Raw genomic sequence first — 20378 nt, 5'->3', positions numbered from 1 at the left:
GTCATACAAGATAGTCATAAAATAATCAAACTTGAGACAGAAATAACCACACTGGACACAATGTAAACACAACTGAACACAACGGGTTTGAGAGACAATCTCTGTTTAGAGTTAGGAAGGACACCATAGTCTCAAAAACCTGCTTTATTGTGCCCTTGTGAGGGCAAACCAACATAGCATTTCATTGTATATAGTAAATCAAAATTAAAAAATTGCGATAAAACATTTCGTAAAAACATTATAAAAAGGTTAAAAAACACGTTGTTTACTATTTCTCATGTGATCTGTGCGATGCAGATTATGTCGGCTATACAGCCAGACACCTTTTTCAACGCGTTGCTGAGCACAAGAACTCGGCAATTGGCAAACATTTTCTTGAAGCTCACGGGAGCAAACACCTATTGAATCAGGGCCATTTTAACATCTTGAGAAAGTGTCAGAGCAAATTTGATTGTTTGGTATTTGAAATGCTGTACATCAAGAAACTTAAGCCTTGCTTGAACACTCAAACGGACTCTATACGTGCGAAACTGTTTGTTTAACCGGTAACATTCTTCAATGCTACTATTTTAATTAATATCTATTGTCCATTTTTGTATTTATAGCCGCAATCTTGCATTTTTAATTTCACTTGATAATGATGTAATGTACATCGAAACGTCGTGTTTTTTAACCTTTTTATAATGTTTTTACGAAATGTTTTATCGCAATTTTTTATAGTCAAATAAATCAAAATTCCAAGCGCTATGTTCAGTCTCTCTAAAATAACCTCTAAACTGCCTACCTTGCCCATGCCTAACTTCAGGCATAGAGGAATTTAACAAATAGTAGAGTTTACCTACACCTTTGACTTCAAACAAGTCTGTTTGCCATAACCTAGAACAGTATGTCTTAAAAATCCAGCTTCTTTTTAGTCCACTGATACAGACATTTTTGGAGATCTGAGCAGGACTTCCGAGTGACGTTTTGGTGTAACCATGTGTATACTACCAACAGTTTCATGGGAATCTAACACAATAATATCATTTGATAAACTCTATTCTCAGAGAAACTGATGGAAATTCACACAGGAAAATACAGGTTACGACCAAACTTCCGCTCAAAATTGCCACTCATTTTCCCAAAAATACCCTGCATGAACAGACTTTCTGAAGAGTAAAGCTTTCTGGATTTAGAAGACACTTCTGACAAGTGAGGCTTGTAGAAAGCAGATCTAGCATTTTAAAAAAACTACAAAATCTAAAAACCTCTTGCTCAATGTACAATCTCCAGTAACGGCCAGCATTTGGGAATCGTCTTACAAGCTTTTCACACAACACTCTTGATGCTTCTAATGGAGTATTCTAAAAAAAAAATCATTATGGTTAATGAAACAAATAGACTTGCATAAACACTTTACAGTACTGGCCAAAAAATGCAAGTTCTCCTTGGTTTAATCATAGGTTTATCATATTTCCTGCAAAGACTAAGAGAGCTTCAGGGTTGTCACAAAGTTTTGAAGATGGTGGCCTTATTGTTGGAGTAGGTGGCTAATTTTGCCAACTCTTTTAAAGAGTTCAGTTTTGCTAAACTCTGAAATTGAAGCAAACAATTCACAACCAAAGTACCCCCTCCCCTCCCCCTACAGAAGAAAAATATTACAGAAATACAGACCAAACAGAATGAAATCCACAGTTTTACTAGTCAAAATATCTGGTGTATTCCACATGGAATGATGGAATGGCATGAACTTTCATTCTGAGAACACACAAATTCCAAAAATTTGCCAGAAATTTAAACTTGGACACCCCAGTTAGCAAATTTTGTATGGTTTCTTAAAAAGGAACTTGGATACCTGGACACCGTTCTAGATAACTTTTAATCATCCCAGGTTTGTTTCATATGTTTTCCGAAAATAAGAAAAATCAAATCACCAACCATATCGTACAACAGAATTTAATGACTTCTCTATTTCTGTGATCTCAAAAGTGCTGCCATTTATTGAATCTACTTGGCTGCTTCCATTTGCAGAGAAAACTGTGACAGAGTACAAGGATTTCAATTAAGCTGTGATGGTAGATTATTATTTTCATTTACTCTGTAGCTCTCATCCCTTCTACACACTACTTTTACAGCGGTTACCAATAACACGCGACCTACGGCATTCAAAAGAGTCGGATAAAATTGCGTTTTGGTGGACGTCAATCAAAGAAAAGCCGTTGAAATTATTTTGAATTCTGACAAGATTCCAAGGTATCCTGTAAGAAACTAAGAATTTTACCTTGCTAAGAGAGGGTAAACTTTATTTAAATTCATTCTCCAGCCAGATCAAGCACAAATAAAAGGTATTTTTTAAATATAAATTTCGATTTTCACTGCATGTGATAATTTGTTCACTTGCACGCATTGCTGATTTAATTGTCAGGTGTAGCAATTTCAAATGTTTCATAAAAAAATACGGCTTGGTCTAAACAATGCGCATTTTTAGATAACCTGTCTTGGTCATCAACTTTCATAAAGTTTGCCATCCATCAGCGGATAAAACTGTCAATTTCTTCGTTCTGTTGCCTTGAAATGTTCTCAGAATTCAAAACAATTTCAACGGCTTTTCTTTGATTGACGTCCACTAAATCGCAACTTTATTGGAGTCTTTTGAAGGCGTTAGGTCGCGTGTTATTGGTAACCGCTGTAAACAATAAATCCCTTTGTATTATGGTTGATCAATTTGTTGAACAAGGAAAAAATATCTATCGTGTGGAATGGATGATAAACAAATTACTTTTACTTTGATATGTGCAACAAGGATAACAAGCACTCCATTACACAAGCTTTGATTTTCATGTTATTTAAAATGAAGAGACATGTACATGTACGTCTGATTCAATTTGGGATTCGAAAGTTGAAGTGACTAACGGAAGTCGTTCCTCACAATGAAAGTTATTTGCAGTTTGAACTGCAACTTTGCAGATATTTTTGTTGCATCTATACAGTTCTATACCTGTGCCTCTCTGATCAAAACTCCCCAAGATTCAGTATCATATGGATGATGCTGCAAGCGCAGTTCTGCTTTTATTCCACGTTCAGTTTTACTCCAAAATGTGACACCACCATCCTTCACAGAAAAACAATGTCGTTTATTAAAATACAAAAGCATCTACCATATGCTCTATTATTAAAACTGGATCATTAAATAATGCAATTCCAGGGATTTCATTGGCTTATCGACCATGGTATAAGAGCCATTATAGCATGCCTGAGAAAATTCAAATCATCACTAATAAATTGTCTTCTGGTTGTTTTTACAAAGATCTAGCAATATTTCTTGATTGTTTTAATAAAACAATATTATTCACACTCACAACAACTCTTGTTGCATATGAGAAAGTTACAGCCACCTTGGCGCTGCACCAATCTGTTGCTATCTATCATCACATGTCCAATTTGCATGTTCATGGAATAATAATTGTTAAAGGCTTAAAGTGATATTCCATTTTTTCATAACTCTCTTACCCCCTTACCCCTCATAAATTTTGATAGGAAGACAAAACAGCCTTGTCAAAGGAAAGACCTTTTGACCAACACGCAGCCTGTCAGAATCTGATATTTTCAAACTTTCACTCCAGGGAATATGATTTAAAAATACAACTGCTTGCAATAAGTTAAAATATTAAAATAAAGGTTTTTTATCTTATCTTAAGTGGAATTACTTTTACCAATACTTTGTTTTTTCTTCAAAGCAGTGCAGAATCCATGAGGACAAGATTTCTGCACAGCCCAAAACATTAGTAACATACACATTTTGTTTCTCAAACTCTATTTACTCTTGCTGTTTTTGGTAGAGGGTTATCATGACAGTAGTGCATGTATAAATTAATGTATAAGGCAGCTGGTTTTCCTTCCTCCATGGGTGCAGGAGATAGAGGAAGAAGAATTTAGAGGAAAATGATCTCCTGAAATTTGACCTTCCAACGTCCAGGATGCACACAAAGAAAACGCAATATTGCAAATATGCGTTTGAAAAGGTAAAAAAAAAAACAAAAAACATGAGCACAATGGATTTTATTTCCTAATTAATTTTACGCTTAAAGACATAACCTTCGTTTCAGTGACATTACTTATACGTTGACTGCTCGTCGCTCAATCAAATTTCGGTTTATTTAGCACACCGCCCAAACCTAAAACCTTACGTTAAAGTCTGACTGGAAACAAGATCAGTACAAGTACCATAAAATAGCGAAAAATTAAGTTCAGTAAAAATAAAATCAATTGCACGTTGAGGCAAAAATATTCACACTGCACCTTGTGATCTGAACTCTCACGCCGTTCGTCCGCGCCATTCGCGACAACTTCTCCGCCTGTGTCCATCTTCAAACAATAAACTAGGGGTCTACACCATTACTTTAACTTACAAAAGCTTCGCCATATGAAGAAAGCGCCCTGAAAACTCAAGCCATACCGAGATTAAGGAGTCTGACCGATCAATACACATTCAAACGACCATTCAAACAAAGATGGCGGGTGAAACAGCGTGGTCGGTAAGCTTGCAAAGGATCATGCAAAGTTAGATAAAAAGAGAAAGAGACTGGGAATTAGCCAAGGAATGGGCGGGGCGATCGGGCGCAGGCGGGGCCGGGGTACCGACGGCCCATGTTTTTCGAACAACTGAAATCCATGGCCGGTTGTTACATGAGCCCATTGTTAGTAAAACCCAAAGAATTGGTGAATTACTTATGTTTTTCAGTTTTCTTTAAAACAGCTCGATTGCCGGCAGGCAGAATACTTGTAAATAATCTAAAAAAAAAGCAAGGCTGATTTCACGGTCTGACCGTGAAATCAGCCTTGTTTTTTTTTTTTAGATTATTTGCTTTACAATTTTTTTGCTGATTAGATCCTTCACTACAGGATCCGGTACTTTTATTTTGTCGCGGTGGTCCTTGCAAACACAGTTTATCACTGGTCTTTACAGAATACCGGTACACCCTTTTATGAGCAAAATTGCCCTTTCTCGGTGAACCGTTCGTGGCCTCGTCTGTGCTGCGAGGCTTCGAGCGAATGAAATAAATCAATCCCTGATCAGCATTATAAGTTCACGACAAATTTTCCGGCTATTTTTCTGATTGGTTGAGTATATAAACAAATAGCCCTATATTTTGGTCTGAAAACATACTTCGAGGTTTACACTAAGAACAAAATAAGCAAATATAAATTAAATATACGCGAGATCGCAAAAAGTAAGCAACGAAGATAAGTTCTCACAAAAAAATTCCTCCCTAACAATACATGATGATGGAAATTATGACTTTCTGGACTGTGAACTCACCATTCGAACTTATTTACGTTTCCGCATTCCCCCCCCCCCCCCCCACCCCCGCATTTGAAGAATTTTTCAGTGTCACACATCAGTTAGTTTGAACACTGATTTTCCCTCTGGAATCATTTGAATTTTCCCTTAAATTCGCTCACCATATGAGGGTCAAGCATTCAGGACGCAATTGTGAACGCGTTTTTCAACTAACAGTACTTTTTTTAAAATTTTAATTGGGATAAAACTTAGACGAGGAAGTGCCTCGTCTTGCCCCGATTCTCGGCTACGGACGATCACCAGGAAACAACAACAACATCTGAGAAGACACTGCTTTAATCATGTTTCATGTTCTCGTTTGGCGCCCCTGATTCTACGTCAATTCTCTTCAAAATACGGTGATGCCGGCAAAATTACATGTAATTCCGGCATTGCTGTAAGAAGTGACTGTAATATTCTGGAATGCATCCAACGTTGGCAAGCGTTTCCGTAGGGTAAAAATTTCCCGCTCACGTCCCAGTTTTCGCGCGGTTAAAAGGTCAATGACTAGGGAAAACATCAACCTCCAGCTCCTCCAGAAAGCCTCTACCCGTTCTGACTATGCGGACAAATTTTAACCCCAAGAAAACCTTAAAAAAAAGACCCCACGGAAACGCTGGCAACGCGGGCTCTTCAGAAATCACCGCTAGCGAACTTGTCGTGGCAAGCGGTCGGACATTTTTTAAAAGACTTCCAAGCACGAAGGTAAAGTCTTAGCTTATTTACAATTCAAATTTACTAAGGCCCGGTTCAGATTCCGTACTTTACATGAACCAAATCGAATTCAATGAACTAAGTTCATGTGAAGTACATTGTCTGAATCTATTCACAGATCCACCGTACGGAAAAACATGGCTGTACATTTTACCGCCGACAACTAACCTTGCGAACCTAAAACAGTCAATTATTTGACAATAGGAACATAGAAAGCCATACTTTTTGCGAAAATCGTCCTTGTACCAACCTGGTGCAGGGAATTCCGGGGCAGGTCTACGCGGAGTTCAGGGCGTTCGGTCGAATCCCCTAAAAATTTTCACAAAAATTACAAAATAAGTAAAACAGGAAAATAACTCCTTTGCCATTTGATATTATTATTATTATTCAAGTTTATTCACGTTATTGTTGTTTGTCACTGTTCAGCTGATTATAATCTCAAATGTTTCAAGGATATCTACGGACCTCCATGACGACCGAAAGGCTGTCTGGCTTGGTGCTAATGAATACATCAATCATAACAAGCCTGAGTGTATATTATGGTGCTGTGGTTCAGTGATTTGCAGAACAATTCCCGGGGAAATACTACTAGTGGATACTGTTTTTAAGGAATCATAAGTTTGTAAAGCATCAGCATGAATTCAACTCCCACGACATGCACAGCTTTGTTTGTATAAACTGGAATGCTCCTTGTCAACTGTTGATATTTTTTATCAATTTTTTCGTTTTGACGCAAAAGTTCGCTTAAATTTCAGTGAAGAAAACCCTTTGGTTTGCCACCCAGAATGCTGGAAAATGTATTTCTGAGGACTAAAATTTCAAAATTTCCAAGGGGAGCATGCGGACCCCCTAGATAATCCCGCCTTTGGCGGTTGTTTATTCCAACCCCATCTCTATAAATCCTAGATCTGCCCCAGGTACCAACAACATTGTGTATGCTAGGTGGGAAGTTTTTAGAACTTTTCTGTGTATTTTTGTTAAGGTTTTCCTTTGCTAAGTATTATAGGTAAAGGTACCAGTTGCCATCTTTCTCAGTACAATTAATTTGGATCGATTCAGCCGTTTTTCCAGGCTCGATTTCCTCCGTCCCCCGGGTCCAGTCTGTCATCCTCCCCGAAGAGGAGAGATGAGTGCGGGCTCATTTTCCCGAACAGCGGCTGGTAATCGAGCCTACCATTTTTCCTGCCTGACTCAGCCGGGAATAATGGCTGTGGACCGGCTTTGATTCAGATGCTGTACTTCACATGAGCTGAACCAGGCCTAATGGCAATGTTAATAGCGTTCAAGGCTTGTTACTAAGATGTCCAACACAACAAAAATTGACATTGTGATTACACTAAATTTTATTTTGTTGGTTACCAATTGCCCCCAGTGGACTTCATTTCATTCATTGACAGTAGTTAGTTGAGCAAAAGTTGGTTTCGGAGCAGGGGGCTAGTCTTGGGGGTTTTTTGGTGTGGCTCGTGATCAGCAGCTGGCCATTTTCATCCCTTAGAGGTACTGAATCAGTTTACTAACAAATAGAAGGTACCCCCATAACTTAAACGCTTGGAATATCTTACATTTGTGCACTCCATTAGCGATCCCAAGCCACACATTTTCCCTTTCAAAGGTATGTCGTCAACCCCATAATTTTGTATGGGCGTTTTCCCCAGGTTTCAAGGTAACAGTGAAATAAAGATTTACCAATGATCCAGAAAAGATCTAATTTATGAAAATTGAAAGACAACTGGTAATCTAAGTTTAAAAGGTTAAACTGATTGTGTTGCACATGGTTATGCCCTGAATCTTAATCCTGCTGATTGGCCCACCGTTCTTAATTTTTATTTTAAGATCTTAGAAATGAACATTTAATTTATCAATGTTTTTGCTAAAGTAAAATGGTCCATCAGCTTTGTTGCTCTGAAAATCTGTTGGAACTGAAAAAAATTAAGAGCTTTTCTTTTGTTTCTTAGTTTTTTTGTTTTGTTTTTTTTTGCACCCTAACGGGTGGCCATTTTCATCCTTCCACTATGTGTAAGGGTGGCAAAATTAAAGTCAGCCAAAAGGATAGCAAAAACTGAGTGGAAATTCTTGACAGAAATTACATGTAAAGAGGGAACAACAAATGAGGTGACAGATTATCCACCAAGTTATTTTATTTTCCTCTGTTTCACAGTGTCTGTGTATTGTTGACATAAAGTAAATTGATGGGTTGACTTGAGTGCATATAACTGTCTTATGTCGAAATATTTATTTTAGGTTCAATCTTTTGTTTTGCTCAAGTGTCTGAATGTTTTGCATGTGGAAGAACATCACCTTTTTTTTTGTTGGTTTTATACGTTTATAAGTTTTTTTTTTTTAAAAATAATAAAGCCTTAACATCAAGTCAGCAAAAGAAAAGCAATGCTTTGGAGTGAAGTAGCATGGAGTGATGTTCTTTGATTAAATTGAAGGCCACATACAAAACTCCAGGCACTTTTGAATGAAATTAAAAATCCACTTACTGGTAATTCAACAGTAGAAGGGCTTTGCTATCGGCCCTTCAACTGAAGGGCTCTATGCATAACCCACCTTAATAGAGCATTTCAGACAGCTTTTTGATGTTTTAGCTCAGATTTACTAAGAGTTTTTGCATGTGGCCTTGAATTCTTTGAGGAAATGTTTCTCCAAGGTTTTATCTGCTGCTTATTATGTACTTTGTTTTGTGATAAAAACGGAAACCTTGTCAATAATCATAGGTTTTTATTGCAATTGCAGAAGTGCAAACACAGCAGATAAAACATAGGAAGCAATGTTTCCTGAAGAATCCAAGGCCACATTCAAAAACTCTTGTGAATCTGAGCTTAAAAAAGTAAAAACAGCAGAAAGTAATTTGAATTTTCACTATGACTCATTTATGCACCAAGCCCTTTGAACAATAATTGAATTTTTCTTTCAGTAAATGTAGGCATTTCTCAAAAGGGTAAAGGTTTGAACCAAAGGGTGAAGCCTCCCTGCGTGAAACTATGAAGCTTTATTGAGAAACCCCAACCCAGCCTCCTCCTGTGCTCTCTTACTTACACTCACGGATGGTATAGTACTACATGCTATCTCTTGCACCCATTGTCACTTCAATTTGGTTTTCTGGTAGGTTTGAAAATGGGTGTGAACTTTAGAGGCCCTTCTTGGTATCACCAGAATGCATGTAGATAATAGTTGAGCAATTCAAGTTTAAGGCTTGAAATTCATGTGCTCACCATGAGTAATGCTTCAACAGGATCATCATGAGATTTTGGACAGTTCCATCGTGTTCTGCATGGTTGTACACACTCTTACTTTTTGCTTCCATTGCTGATACCAAGAAAGCAACAGTTGAAGTTTTGCATAAATTGAAAGCTGAGATAGCAAGCCACCAGGAGGATGCCCAAAAGATTATAGACTTCTTGACTAAGGGGTGTGGGAAGCATCAAGTTTACAACAGACTGGCAACATTTGTGGACACCTTTGGTAGCCGCATTGCAGGATCCGCCAATCTTGAACGTGCAATAGATTCCCTGTTAGGTGAATTGAAGAAGGATGGACTTGATAATGTACATGGTGAAGAAGTGAATGTGAGTCATTGGGTGCGAGGGAAAGAATCAGCTCAAATGATTATACCAAGGAATCACTCTATGGCATTGCTTGGTCTTGGGGGTAGTATTGGTACTCCTTCAGATGGCATAACTGCTGAAGTGCTGGTTGTCCAGTCATTTGATGAGCTCGAGGACAGAGCCTCAGAGGTGTGTTTCATGTTGAACATTTAAGTTGTTGTTCTATTTATGAGTTAAGACAAACAGCTTCCAAGAATGATTGTGTGACGGTGGTTTATGCGCTGATCAGTTCAAAACTTCATCAAAGCAGCAGATAAAACATTGGAGCAACATTTCCTGAAGGAATTCAAGGCCACGTGCAAAAACTCCAGTCAGTCTGAGCTCAAACGACAAAAAGTTATCTGAAAACTCATTTCAGCCCCATGCTGGAAATCAGTATTGTACAGGGGAAGGGGGTGGCATGAGACTGTTTTAAGAAATTATGAAGATTTTTGTTATTGTCTAAAGACTTCTGGCAAGGATTGTAGGCCATTTTTTCATGCACTAGCACATGGTCAGAAACAAATGATTTTAAGAGCAGTCTGTTATATAGGACTGGATCAGTATAGTGAAAAGTCAATCGAAAACGACTTGTTTCATTTTTCAAACTTGCAGGTTAAGGGTAAAATTGTGGTTTTTAATGAGAAGTGGGTAGATTATGACACCACAGTGAGCTATCGAGACTATGGTGCTTCAAGAGTTGCCAAACTTGGTGGCTTAGCCTCCCTTATCCGCTCTGTGACTCCATTCTCCATCTACTCTCCCCATACTGGCTGGCAAGATTATGAAAAAGGTAAATAAATACATGTCAGTAAGACCAGTTGTTTTGCACTCTACGATCAGTACTAGACTAAGTTTTTGTTAGCTAAAGTTGCACTTTACATTTTTTTCTTTGTGATAGACTGTTCACTGTAGTCCCCTATTTTTCCATGGGATTTTTGAGACTCGTACACCATTTTGGTTTAACAGCGAAAGCATCCTGGGGAGAATGTCTAAACTACTGAGGGAAGCAGGAGCAGGGAGGCAGCAGGAACTCAACGTACCCTAACTAGGGCCCCCCTTGGTAGTTTAGACACTCTCCCCAGGTTGCGCTCGACTTTGCAAACTGATGGCGGGAGTTCGACCGAAGCATACGAGTCTCGAAAATCCCACGGAAATATAGGGGACTGTAAACAGTCTTCCATTTCAACTGGATGTCAGTGGGTTACATAGTTGTCAGTTAATAATTATTATTGTTCCGAAGCAGCAGCAATGCACAAAGTGTCAGTGATGAAATTAACTTAAACATTGCCTTGATCCAGAAATCATACATTTTATAAGTTTGCATGCAGTCAGTTTGGGGCTTTATATATGTTAAATGCATATATGGTAATAATTTTTCATTTCCTGTCAGAGGTTTGTCCTTGTAGAGTTAATGTTTCACCACCTTCGCAGCTCAAAATGTGCCGTATCACAATTCTCTGTATAAGCTACAATCTTTTTTGTCAACTCTAAGGGGTGCAATACAGAGTCAGCCCCCCCCCCCCCCCCCATTTACTCAAAAGTGTCCTATGTTGGCTGAAAGTAGGGTTGTTAATCAGAAAGGGGAGAAAATAGTTTTCTTGAGAAAAAAGGTTGGAGTGGGGAGAGAAAATGATGATCATATTAGGTGTTAGAGGTTGGAAGGTAATAGCTTGGAGAGCATCCATTCCAACAAAGTATCCACCTTTTTCTATTCTTTTAATAGGAGTAGAGGAGATTCCAACAGCCTGTATAACAGTGGAAGATGCAGAAATGATGTCAAGGATGGCTGCTAGAGGAACAAAAATAGTTGTTAACTTAAAAATGGAAGCCAAGACATTACCACCTTCAGTTTCTAGGAACACAGTTGCTGAGATCAGGGGCAGTGTGTATCCAGAACAGGTATCATGTCAAATATACTGTATTGGTCACACAGGGATATTCACCTTACCGAATTAAGGGCCTCTTCATATGAGCCCAGGTGACCGGGCTGGCTTGGTTTTTGATATCGCGCCTCACCACTCTTTTCTTTACAAAAATGTTGATATGTTCATATGAGGAGGTGGGCTGGCCCGGTTACCAAGATCTTGGTTGCAAAAACCGAGATCTTGAGCGAGGTTACTGAGCTGAAAAATTTTCCCATATTAACACACCAGCCTGGACACCGGGACTGTCCGGGAGGAAACTTTTTCAACTGTGCATGGCTTGTAAGGTGGCTGACAAGTGGGAACGTGGTTCCATGGGTATTTTGGGACCTTTTGGAAATTTTTCATCTCGGTAAGTGGGATTAAATTTCCCATATGAACAGAAGACAAAATTTGTCACGCCTAACAGGCCAGCCCAGTTACCGGGCTCATATGAAAAGGCCCTAATTGGTACTAGTTATTAAGCAGTTTTAATTGGTACATTTGATAGACAAAAAAAAAGTGTTGTGTCTCCAAATGTTCATCTGTACCCCAAGACTCTCTTGGTTTTCGTCCTTGCTGCCTGCTACTCCTGCAGTTTACTATGTCTATGCTAAAGAGATTTACGGTAACTTGCACAACTTACGTTTTCTGCATGTGAAGTATCCATTTCAAGTTTCCCAAGCGAAAATGTACAGTTTGTATTTTATACATTCTTCGGTGTATAGATTCATGACTACCGGTAGTTGAATGTTGGACCTTATGTTTCATTTTCTAGAAATTTAAAAACGTTCTCTCTTTTATAAGACTTGAAATCGGTAGAAGATGCAGTCTGGTGTAATAGATCTGGGTTTCTTTATACAGTGGAACCCCGATTTTACGATCGTCGATCTAACGATATTCCGATTTAACGATACGATTTTGCTGTCCCCTTGCCATATCGTAAAATCGAGGTTCCACTGTAAGTGCTGAGTCGGGCTAACTTTTTCTCATTAAACTAGGAAGAGACAATGGGAGGGAGGCTGGCCACGCCTCAGAGCCCTACTTTATAGACCTCAAATCAGTAAAAGGCAAGCATTTGGATGTTCCTTTCTTGTTGTGCAGGTTGTTCTTGTAAGTGGTCATTTGGACAGCTGGGATGTTGGCCAAGGTGCTATGGATGATGGGGGTGGAGCCTTCATTTCATGGCAAGCACTGTCAGTGATCCGCCAATTAAACCTTAAACCAAAACGTACCATGCGCATGGTTCTTTGGACGGGTGAAGAAGAGGGTCTTCTCGGCGCTCAACAGTACTACAATCGTCACAAAGCAAACGCTGGTAACTTTAGCCTGGTAATGGAGTCTGATATTGGAACTTTTACACCTCTGGGTATAACCTTTAAAGGCAGCGAAAAAGCAGCTGCCATAATGAAGGAAGTCATGGCCCTTTTGGAACCAATAAAGGCATCTAAGCTCACATTGACTGATGTTGGTGGTGATATCGTCTTCTGGGTGCGTGAAGGGGTGCCGGGCGGCTCTTTGGACAATGCCAATAGTAAATACTTTTATTTTCATCACTCTAACGGTGACACCATGACAGTTGAAGATCCTGATACCTTAGACCTGTGCGCTGCTGTTTGGACTGTGGTGGCTTATATCGTAGCTGACTTAGATGATATGCTTCCGCGCAGCTAATAAAACAATATATTTTACAGCGTTTGATTCTCAATAACACAAAATATCTGGACCTAGTATGTCAGATAGCAATCCCATCCCACAGATAACCTTCTGTTAAAAGTGAAAAGATTCCTTAGTCAGAGCCGGAATACATTTAAAGTCGGTCGTTTCGGAAGATTACGAACTACCTTCGTTCGGTTGTGATGCTTTTCACCTAGTACATTCGCTATGAGAATGCCCTGCTTTTAGAAAGCCCTGTCTCTACTCCTGGCTTGTCACGTTCATCCCCTGTCAAGCTGTGTCACTGTTATTGTGTGTTTTTGAAAATCACTTTATGTAAGGTTTTTGAGGCTTTTGTTAGTTAAACTGGCGAATTAGTCAATGCCCATTGCTTACCCAGAATTGTACCAATTCGTTATATTGGAATAGCTTGTATAGAAAGATGTATTTACGATAGCATAATATATATGGTTGTGAAATTAAATTTCAATGTCTTACATATTGTACTAGATTTAAATAGATGAATGATAAATTGTAACAAATGTAGGTCAAAACAACGTTTTGCAGGCTGCTGATTTGACCCGTGTGCAACAAATCTATTTTGTACTAAAATCAACCTTTAAGGTTGTTGTGCTGAAACCCTCCTAAGTTAAGATGTATTCTAAGTATTGTTTCTGAGCAATAGTCTGATGTTAGACTAACAATGGCTTATTGCTAAGATATCTTAACTTAGAAGGGCTTCGTAAATCTGGTCCCTGGATTTTGTCTTAAGCGTTTGCAGCTTGTCACTGGCCTAATGGCTCAAAATTTAGATAAAAATGTAAGTAGGTAACGAGAATGGTCAAGTTTTGAAATAAAAATTGTGTCTTGAATTCTACTCCCGCTGAATCCCATTCAGAGTCCATTTTAGTAATGAAAGATATTTGGGCCAAGCCCCCTTGTTTTTAGCGGCTGTTTTGTACATGCGCAGTTGACTTAAAAATGGTTATCACATGGTTGGTCTCGTCATGGATTTTTGTATGCTCTGATTTTGAAGACGTCGAAGTCACAGTGTAGTTTTGGAGATAAAGAAGCGCGGGATTGGATGGCTTGCTGCCACGTTCTACCAATGCCCCAGGAAGTACATACCGCATAAAACCCTACGGTGGACACCTTGGGAAAAGAAAGGCATGGAGGCCAAAAACAATATGGTAGAGAACTGCGGAGTCCGAACTGAAAGAGAAATCACCATCATCATCATCATCATCATCATCATATCTTTATTTACCCTCCTATTTAAGAGTAGTTTATGTAGCTAATATCTCCGAGCATTGCCCACCCAACCTTGAGAGTATACACACAAAGACCAGACCACAACAGCGGGAACTACGTCCCCTACTCTTTGCAAACAGAGATGGGACTTACGTGGGGGAAGCTGAGAAGGTAGCAAAAGATCGAGAGAGATGACGTGGCCTTATGACTCACCAGGGGGCGATCAGGATGAGGGAGTGAGTGAAGTCTGTGGATGGTAACGAAGATATTGCCAGCTACATAAAGTGAGTAGGATTGGATTTTGAGGCATATCTAAAAGAAGACCGACTTTTCGTTTGACTTATACCGATGCTTGTGGATTTATTCTTAATTTGCTGGCCCTGAATGACCGAGGGATAAGTCGTTTGATAACTTGAAAGAAGTTTTTTAATTGCGCGTTATTCCCCGGAACCAATTTTAATAGCAGAACAGTTACATCGTTGTCAACTTTAGGGTGAATCGAGTCCTTAGTCTGTGGCCGAATTAATTCGACTGGTGGTGATGTGTGAATTTGAGGGTGTTCCTGGAAGTAACATTATGTGGTTATCTTCTCTGTTGATGGAAAGAGAACTAATCACATTCAAGAAAGCATCTGAAGTGGCACAGTACATCGTCATGGAATGGCTAACACAGGATTTTCGTTACCAGGCGAATCTGTAAACAAGTTCCAGTTCTTTGTGGTGACCAGGTGGGATATCTGGCGGTTACTTTTGCTGTAGAAAAAAAATGCCTCTGTGGGATCGCTAGTGTAGAAAAACTCAGTGTGACGGATGCCGGAAAAGAGGAAATGTTGCCAAGATATGCGACCAGACACCTCAAACCCATTATGTTGATAACGACTCCCATGTGGATACTATGGAAGGGATGCTTAAACCACAGCATGTACATATACACGCTCTGTTCAAAAGAGAGTGTCAATTTTATTCGTTTCTGTAACTAAAGACAAGGAAGTCAACATTGCAACTCACTCTGGATCTTCTGTCTATTGTTTCTGAAACCACGTTCAACAACTTATTCAAAAATCTTCCATCGCCACTTCAGACGTTATTCCTTAGTCTGTATCTTTTTCGTTTGCTCAATCCCAATTGTTGGGATCAGTATGAAGAGTGTAAGCTATAGCGTAACAACTTGGACCCAGGTCATCTTTATTTAGGGGCTGCTTTGTGTATGCGCAGTTGACAGTGAAATGCTGATCTCACGATCTCCGAATATTACAAGTCAAGTGAATCCCATTCAGCTTCCATTCCACTTAATCCCATGCAGATTTTATTCCACTGAGTCCATTAAAATAAATTCAGTTGAATGTCACTGGGCGAAACCACAAATGCAGAATTCAATTTTAACAACGTTTTTCCTCTTCATTTCACATATTTTTGAAAACCATCACTCAAATAAGTTGCTTTAACTGATCTGGCATGCTAACGCTTGAATGTCTCCCTGTAAAGAAGATTTAGTTTTGATGAAGACCGGAAATACTACTTGTGTACTTTATAATTGTTAGCTGCCCTTTATTTCTAACATCATTTTCAATACATATTTTTGTAACAAGTGTTTAAAAACAAGTTCCGGCAGGCATCTTTGACAACGGATAAATTAATTACAAACTTAAATTTTGTTTTGCTGTGACGGTACTTTGCATCATATGCTATGGTACTGTAATATCCAAAATGCATGAGTACTTACGAGTCACAATTAGCAGCGAGATTGGATTAAAATTAATTTCAATTTTTCTTCTAATTTACCTGGGAAAGCTACTGCTTCCTTGTCAATAAAAAAGTAGTATAAACAACAATTCATTTCAAAACTGCAAGACTGAGCTTTCAATTGCAGTAATGACAAACAATGTATTCTAATGAAAGACCTTCAAAATAACAAATCAGCCAAATAAATGCACTGGTTTTAGCTGAGCCTGTGACTGAGACCGCCACCTATAACAAACAAATCAAGAGAGATTATTAGACTCCGTCGGAAAGATAATGGCGGCATTCAATCATTCATGACGACAGTGAAGGGGCTGTCGGCGGACAGAGGTGATCTCTCGACAATGCCCCAATCAAGTACAAAGTGTTTCGAGGAGTGGTCTTTGCTTCGTGTTCTTGCAGTTCTTCCTCTTCTTCATGATGCTCCTGAATTGCAGATCCCACCTTTTTCAAAACCTCCTTCTGATCAAGTCCATGAGACTTGACAAACTCCAGTTGTTTTAGGTACATCTCAGTTCGTCGTTTGGCCACACGTTTCCGATTCGGTATTAGTATCATTCTCTCTTTCTTCTGCTCTTCATCGTTTTCATCCTTCATCTTCTCAACCTGTTCTTGTTTGGGACGTCTCTTTGCTTCAGATTTTGGAATTGGGGGAAGGAAACTGGTTGTTCCTACGATGCTCGCCATTGTGACAATCTGTTCTGGTTGAGAGCGAAAGGAAGAATGTGCCCGTTGCGATCTGGACGAGGATTGCGTTCGTTGTGGACGGGAGGACGAGATTCTCCCAACCCTTTCTTTGTCTTTAATGCCAAAACCTGTCTCTGATAAACTGTTCGACTCTTTTGTGTCACTGATGTTTAACTTTCCATTTTGCCCAACATTGGATGAGCTTCCTCTATCCAGAGAACGAGAGGGGGATGGTTCATTGCCGTGTGTTTGGGACCTGAACACTTTTCTCGCAAATATTTGATGTCCTTTTTCGTTTATGTTTACCCATGCTTCTTTGGATTGATGCGTTTCTGAAACATCTATCCTTTTGATGAAATCTTTTGGTCTGTCACTGATCCGCAACCATCCCTTATCCATCTCCTTGCGGTCGCTTCCATCGTTAATTAACGTACTTTCTTCAAGTTCTCCACCGCTTTCAATTTTGTTTATCCCGTCTTTGGAAGAACCAGCCTCTACATTCTCTTCAAGATTTAAATGAAATTCTTGTAATGCCTTCGTTTTGAACATTTTCTTGGGTTTTGGCGGTGTAGGTGGGTTGTCCTCAGATTCAGGTTCTTCTCTTTTGCATTCCTGTTCTTCATAAACACCACCAGCAAGTTCAGATTCTGTGTCGGCCATTGAAGCTGCCAGAAGTCCCAATGGTAATTTACGATTTAGCAACTCACTGCTGTGAAATCCAACCTTGGGCTTTCTCAAGACTCTTTTCACAAACGTCCATTGGTTTTTCCCTGCCCTCTCGTACTCTAGACGTTGATCCAACATTTCAAGTTTTGCTTCTAGCCGTTCTAACGTTCGTTGGCCTTGAAGTCTTTGATTTCTTGTTCGGTCTTGTCTCTGGAGCAATTCCTTGACATGCCTGACACGGTCTTCTAAAGCAGTCTGAGCCTCTTCTAGCCTCTCTACCTCAGTTAATGCGCGAACCTTGGTTCTCTCTTCAACTGAATCTTCCGGGTTGTCTTCACTTTCTGAATCGCTACCAAACTCTTCCAAGAATCCATTCCTTTGGAAGAACGATTGGGGAGAAACACTTGGGTTTTTAGAACATTCTTCTGTATTACTTTTTCTGATATAACTTGTGACGTCTGGAGAGGCCGACGATGGTTTTCGCTTATATCTTTCACTCGTAATCACTTCATCTTCAGGATTTTCTGAATTTTCAAGCTCACCTTCTAAACTATTCAATGCTTTTAAGGCCGGTTTAAAGCTCCGTTGCCAGGTGATTCCTTTCTTTGTGTTTTTCTTTTTTCTTGACAATGGAGAAGGCATTTCTGTCGCCAATCCTTGAGTACTATCTTGAAACGCTACTTTCTGTCTATAGGCGCCTATCACTCTGGTTTTTGTTACGAAGCCCTGGGTCTGTTGCTAAGTACATCAAAGAGTAATTTTCACTTTTGTTAGCTAGTCTCTGCGTGATCTAAAGAGTTTGAATCGACACAAGTTCTAGACACCAATTCAATATTAGCTTTTACCCAAAATGATTAATTATTTAGCGACACTTTGGATCTCCTATCACATATTTCGCAACCGCAAGCAACACTGTTTAATTTGCCTAAAACATTTCTTAACTGCTTAAATTTCTTCACAGTCAAACAAGTTCTTGTCCAAGCACAGTTTATATCCCAGAAATCCCCGAACGGTACTTGTTGTCTTCGATGCGAACAACGGTGTTAATTCTAGAACTTTTGAAATGCAAATTACACACAGGAGGGGACGGTTGAATTTGGAATTGATTATTAGTTTGCCAATGAAAGCTGCTGGTAGATATTCCCTTTTTCAGCTCGATAAAGTTTACAGCCGTGTTATATGTATTAATGATTGGACGAAGTGACCAGAGCATTTACCAAATAAACGAAGCTGTATTATATTAAGAATTCCGTTTTTCCTCCACCTGCCTGCCTCAAGAATACCAAATAGCGGATGACAGAAATCAACAAAGAATTAAAAGCTTCGCATTATAAAGCCACCGGTCGAAATTCCCACGCCTCCGCTAAGTGCTGAAAGGACAATGCCTCCTTTTGCTACTGCGCACACGTTCTGCGCATCTCGGGATGGTCGCGGTGGCTACTAATTCAAAGATATTTTTTGCGACGTTTAGAACTATGCGGGAAAAGCAGATCTTAGCAGCGATTATGGAAATCCAAAAAAGAAAATTGGGGGTAACCACGCATTTTCAGGGGTAATTAAGCTTGAATTTAGAAAAAGAAATTGTCAGGTTCCTATTGGTATTTTATTTTTAGAATTGTTGTTCCTCTAAAAAATGCCTGGTTACCTCCGATTTCCTTTTTGAATCCCAACAGTCCTAGTCTCCCTCGCAGCCGTTTTTTTGGTCTGTCACGTGACAGCCCAAGAAACGGCTTTGAGGGAGACTACAACAGTCCTTGCTAAGATCTGCTTTTCCCGCATGGTCATAAACTGCGTAAAAATATCTGTCTTAGGAGAGACCGTCCTTAAGTCCTCTTTTACATCCTTTTCTGATCGCTAGAACAAGGCTGACAATTGATCCTTGAGGATCATAAGGATATGTCTTGGGCGATAAAGATTTTCAGCTTGTAATTGCTGTTCTGACGTATCTTTCATTGTTACTACATTTAACCTGATAATACTGTCAAATTGCACTGATCTGAGCGCGGACGTCATGGAAAAAAACACAACCTAATATGGTATCATACATGCCTTGTTTGGTGCATGAAGATTTGAAGTTTGACATGCAGCCAGTTAAGATAGTCTTTTAAGTGCTCAAATGGATTTTTAAATCGGAAAGCAGAGCACCAATCCATGTTCTGAAAATTATTTCTTGTGCTAAAGTTTCAAGTTTTTGTGACTTTATAGGCACAGTGAGAGAGTTTGCACTGGAAAAGAATTTTTCCAAACTTACTTATGGAGGCGGTGAGGATAAAAGGAGGAACGAGTTTGCGGAATAACATGTGGCATTACTTGCGGAAAGAAATAAATATAAATGAAGTGAAGATTACGTCCTTTTTTCACGGCAATTTTGCAACACCAGCGGTTTTTTTATGTTGCGGGCTTGACCAAGACAACAACAACAACAACAACAATAGAATCGTAGATTATGAAATTAAAGATAAAAATTCTGATTGAAAGTTAGAAAGAAGACAAGTGACAGTGAAATAAAACACCTCTTAGTACTGGTGCGTGGAACAGTTAACTATTTACAGTAGACTAATTTTGTGCCAGCTCTTTACATTGCGACCTCGTATACTCGATAGCGTGTACTCTTATCAGGACCAAGGCGGGATGGCAAACTCGAGAATAGACATTTTTCAGTGCCAAACAACTAACTGAACATCCTTTCAGATTTCGCATAATTATGCAATTCCGCAAGTCATGCCACATGCCAGTCCGCAAACTCGTTTCTCCTCTAACCTGCCCCAAGTCTACAAAGTTCGTTAACAAAATATGACATGTCTGATATCAACTTTGGATCATGTTTCTTCGTGAAGTGTCTACGATTCGA

General features: G+C 39.3%; 3 protein-coding genes across 4 annotated transcripts in view; 1 reads left to right on the top strand and 2 right to left on the bottom strand.

Annotated features, from left to right (window-relative positions):
• Positions 1–4517, bottom strand: part of LOC146472790 (cleavage stimulation factor subunit 3-like) — a 28290-nt gene extending 23773 nt beyond the window's left edge. Inside the window, exons 1-3 of the mRNA XM_085118988.1 lie at positions 4279–4517; positions 2978–3091; positions 1248–1343 (exon numbers count right to left, since the gene is read on the bottom strand). Of these exons, the coding sequence (XP_084975114.1) occupies positions 1248–1343; positions 2978–3091; positions 4279–4344 (276 nt within the window). The 5' untranslated portion in view covers positions 4345–4517. The remainder of the gene's footprint in view (positions 1–1247; positions 1344–2977; positions 3092–4278) is intronic.
• Positions 4518–5850: 1333 nt separating this feature from the next.
• Positions 5851–14061, top strand: LOC146472789 (carboxypeptidase Q-like). 2 transcript variants are annotated; one of them, XM_085118973.1, is made up of 6 exons: positions 5851–6025; positions 6487–8146; positions 9273–9774; positions 10240–10417; positions 11351–11526; positions 12633–14061. In XM_085118973.1, the coding sequence occupies exons 2-6, from the start codon at positions 8142–8144 to the stop codon at positions 13200–13202; spliced, it is 1431 nt and encodes a 476-aa protein (XP_084975099.1). In that variant the 5' UTR covers positions 5851–6025; positions 6487–8141; the 3' UTR covers positions 13203–14061. The 2 variants fall into 2 exon arrangements, with proteins under 2 accessions (XP_084975099.1, XP_084975100.1); XM_085118974.1 differs by lacking the exon at positions 6487–8146 and having other exon boundaries at positions 5852–6025.
• A 1377-nt stretch (positions 14062–15438) lies between these two features.
• On the bottom strand, positions 15439–19177 carry LOC146472788 (uncharacterized). The gene has a single exon (XM_085118972.1). It carries the CDS (start codon positions 18167–18169, stop codon positions 16469–16471), a length of 1701 nt encoding a protein of 566 aa, XP_084975098.1. The 5' UTR covers positions 18170–19177; the 3' UTR covers positions 15439–16468.
• Between the last annotated feature and the right edge of the window lie 1201 nt (positions 19178–20378).

Source organism: Pavona decussata, unplaced genomic scaffold (assembly GCF_977016875.1).
Source record: "Pavona decussata unplaced genomic scaffold, jaPavDecu1.1 SCAFFOLD_96, whole genome shotgun sequence".
NCBI lineage: Eukaryota > Metazoa > Cnidaria > Anthozoa > Scleractinia > Agariciidae > Pavona > Pavona decussata.
Note: the sequence above shows the minus strand (reverse complement) of the source record. Positions and strands in the feature narration are given on the sequence as shown.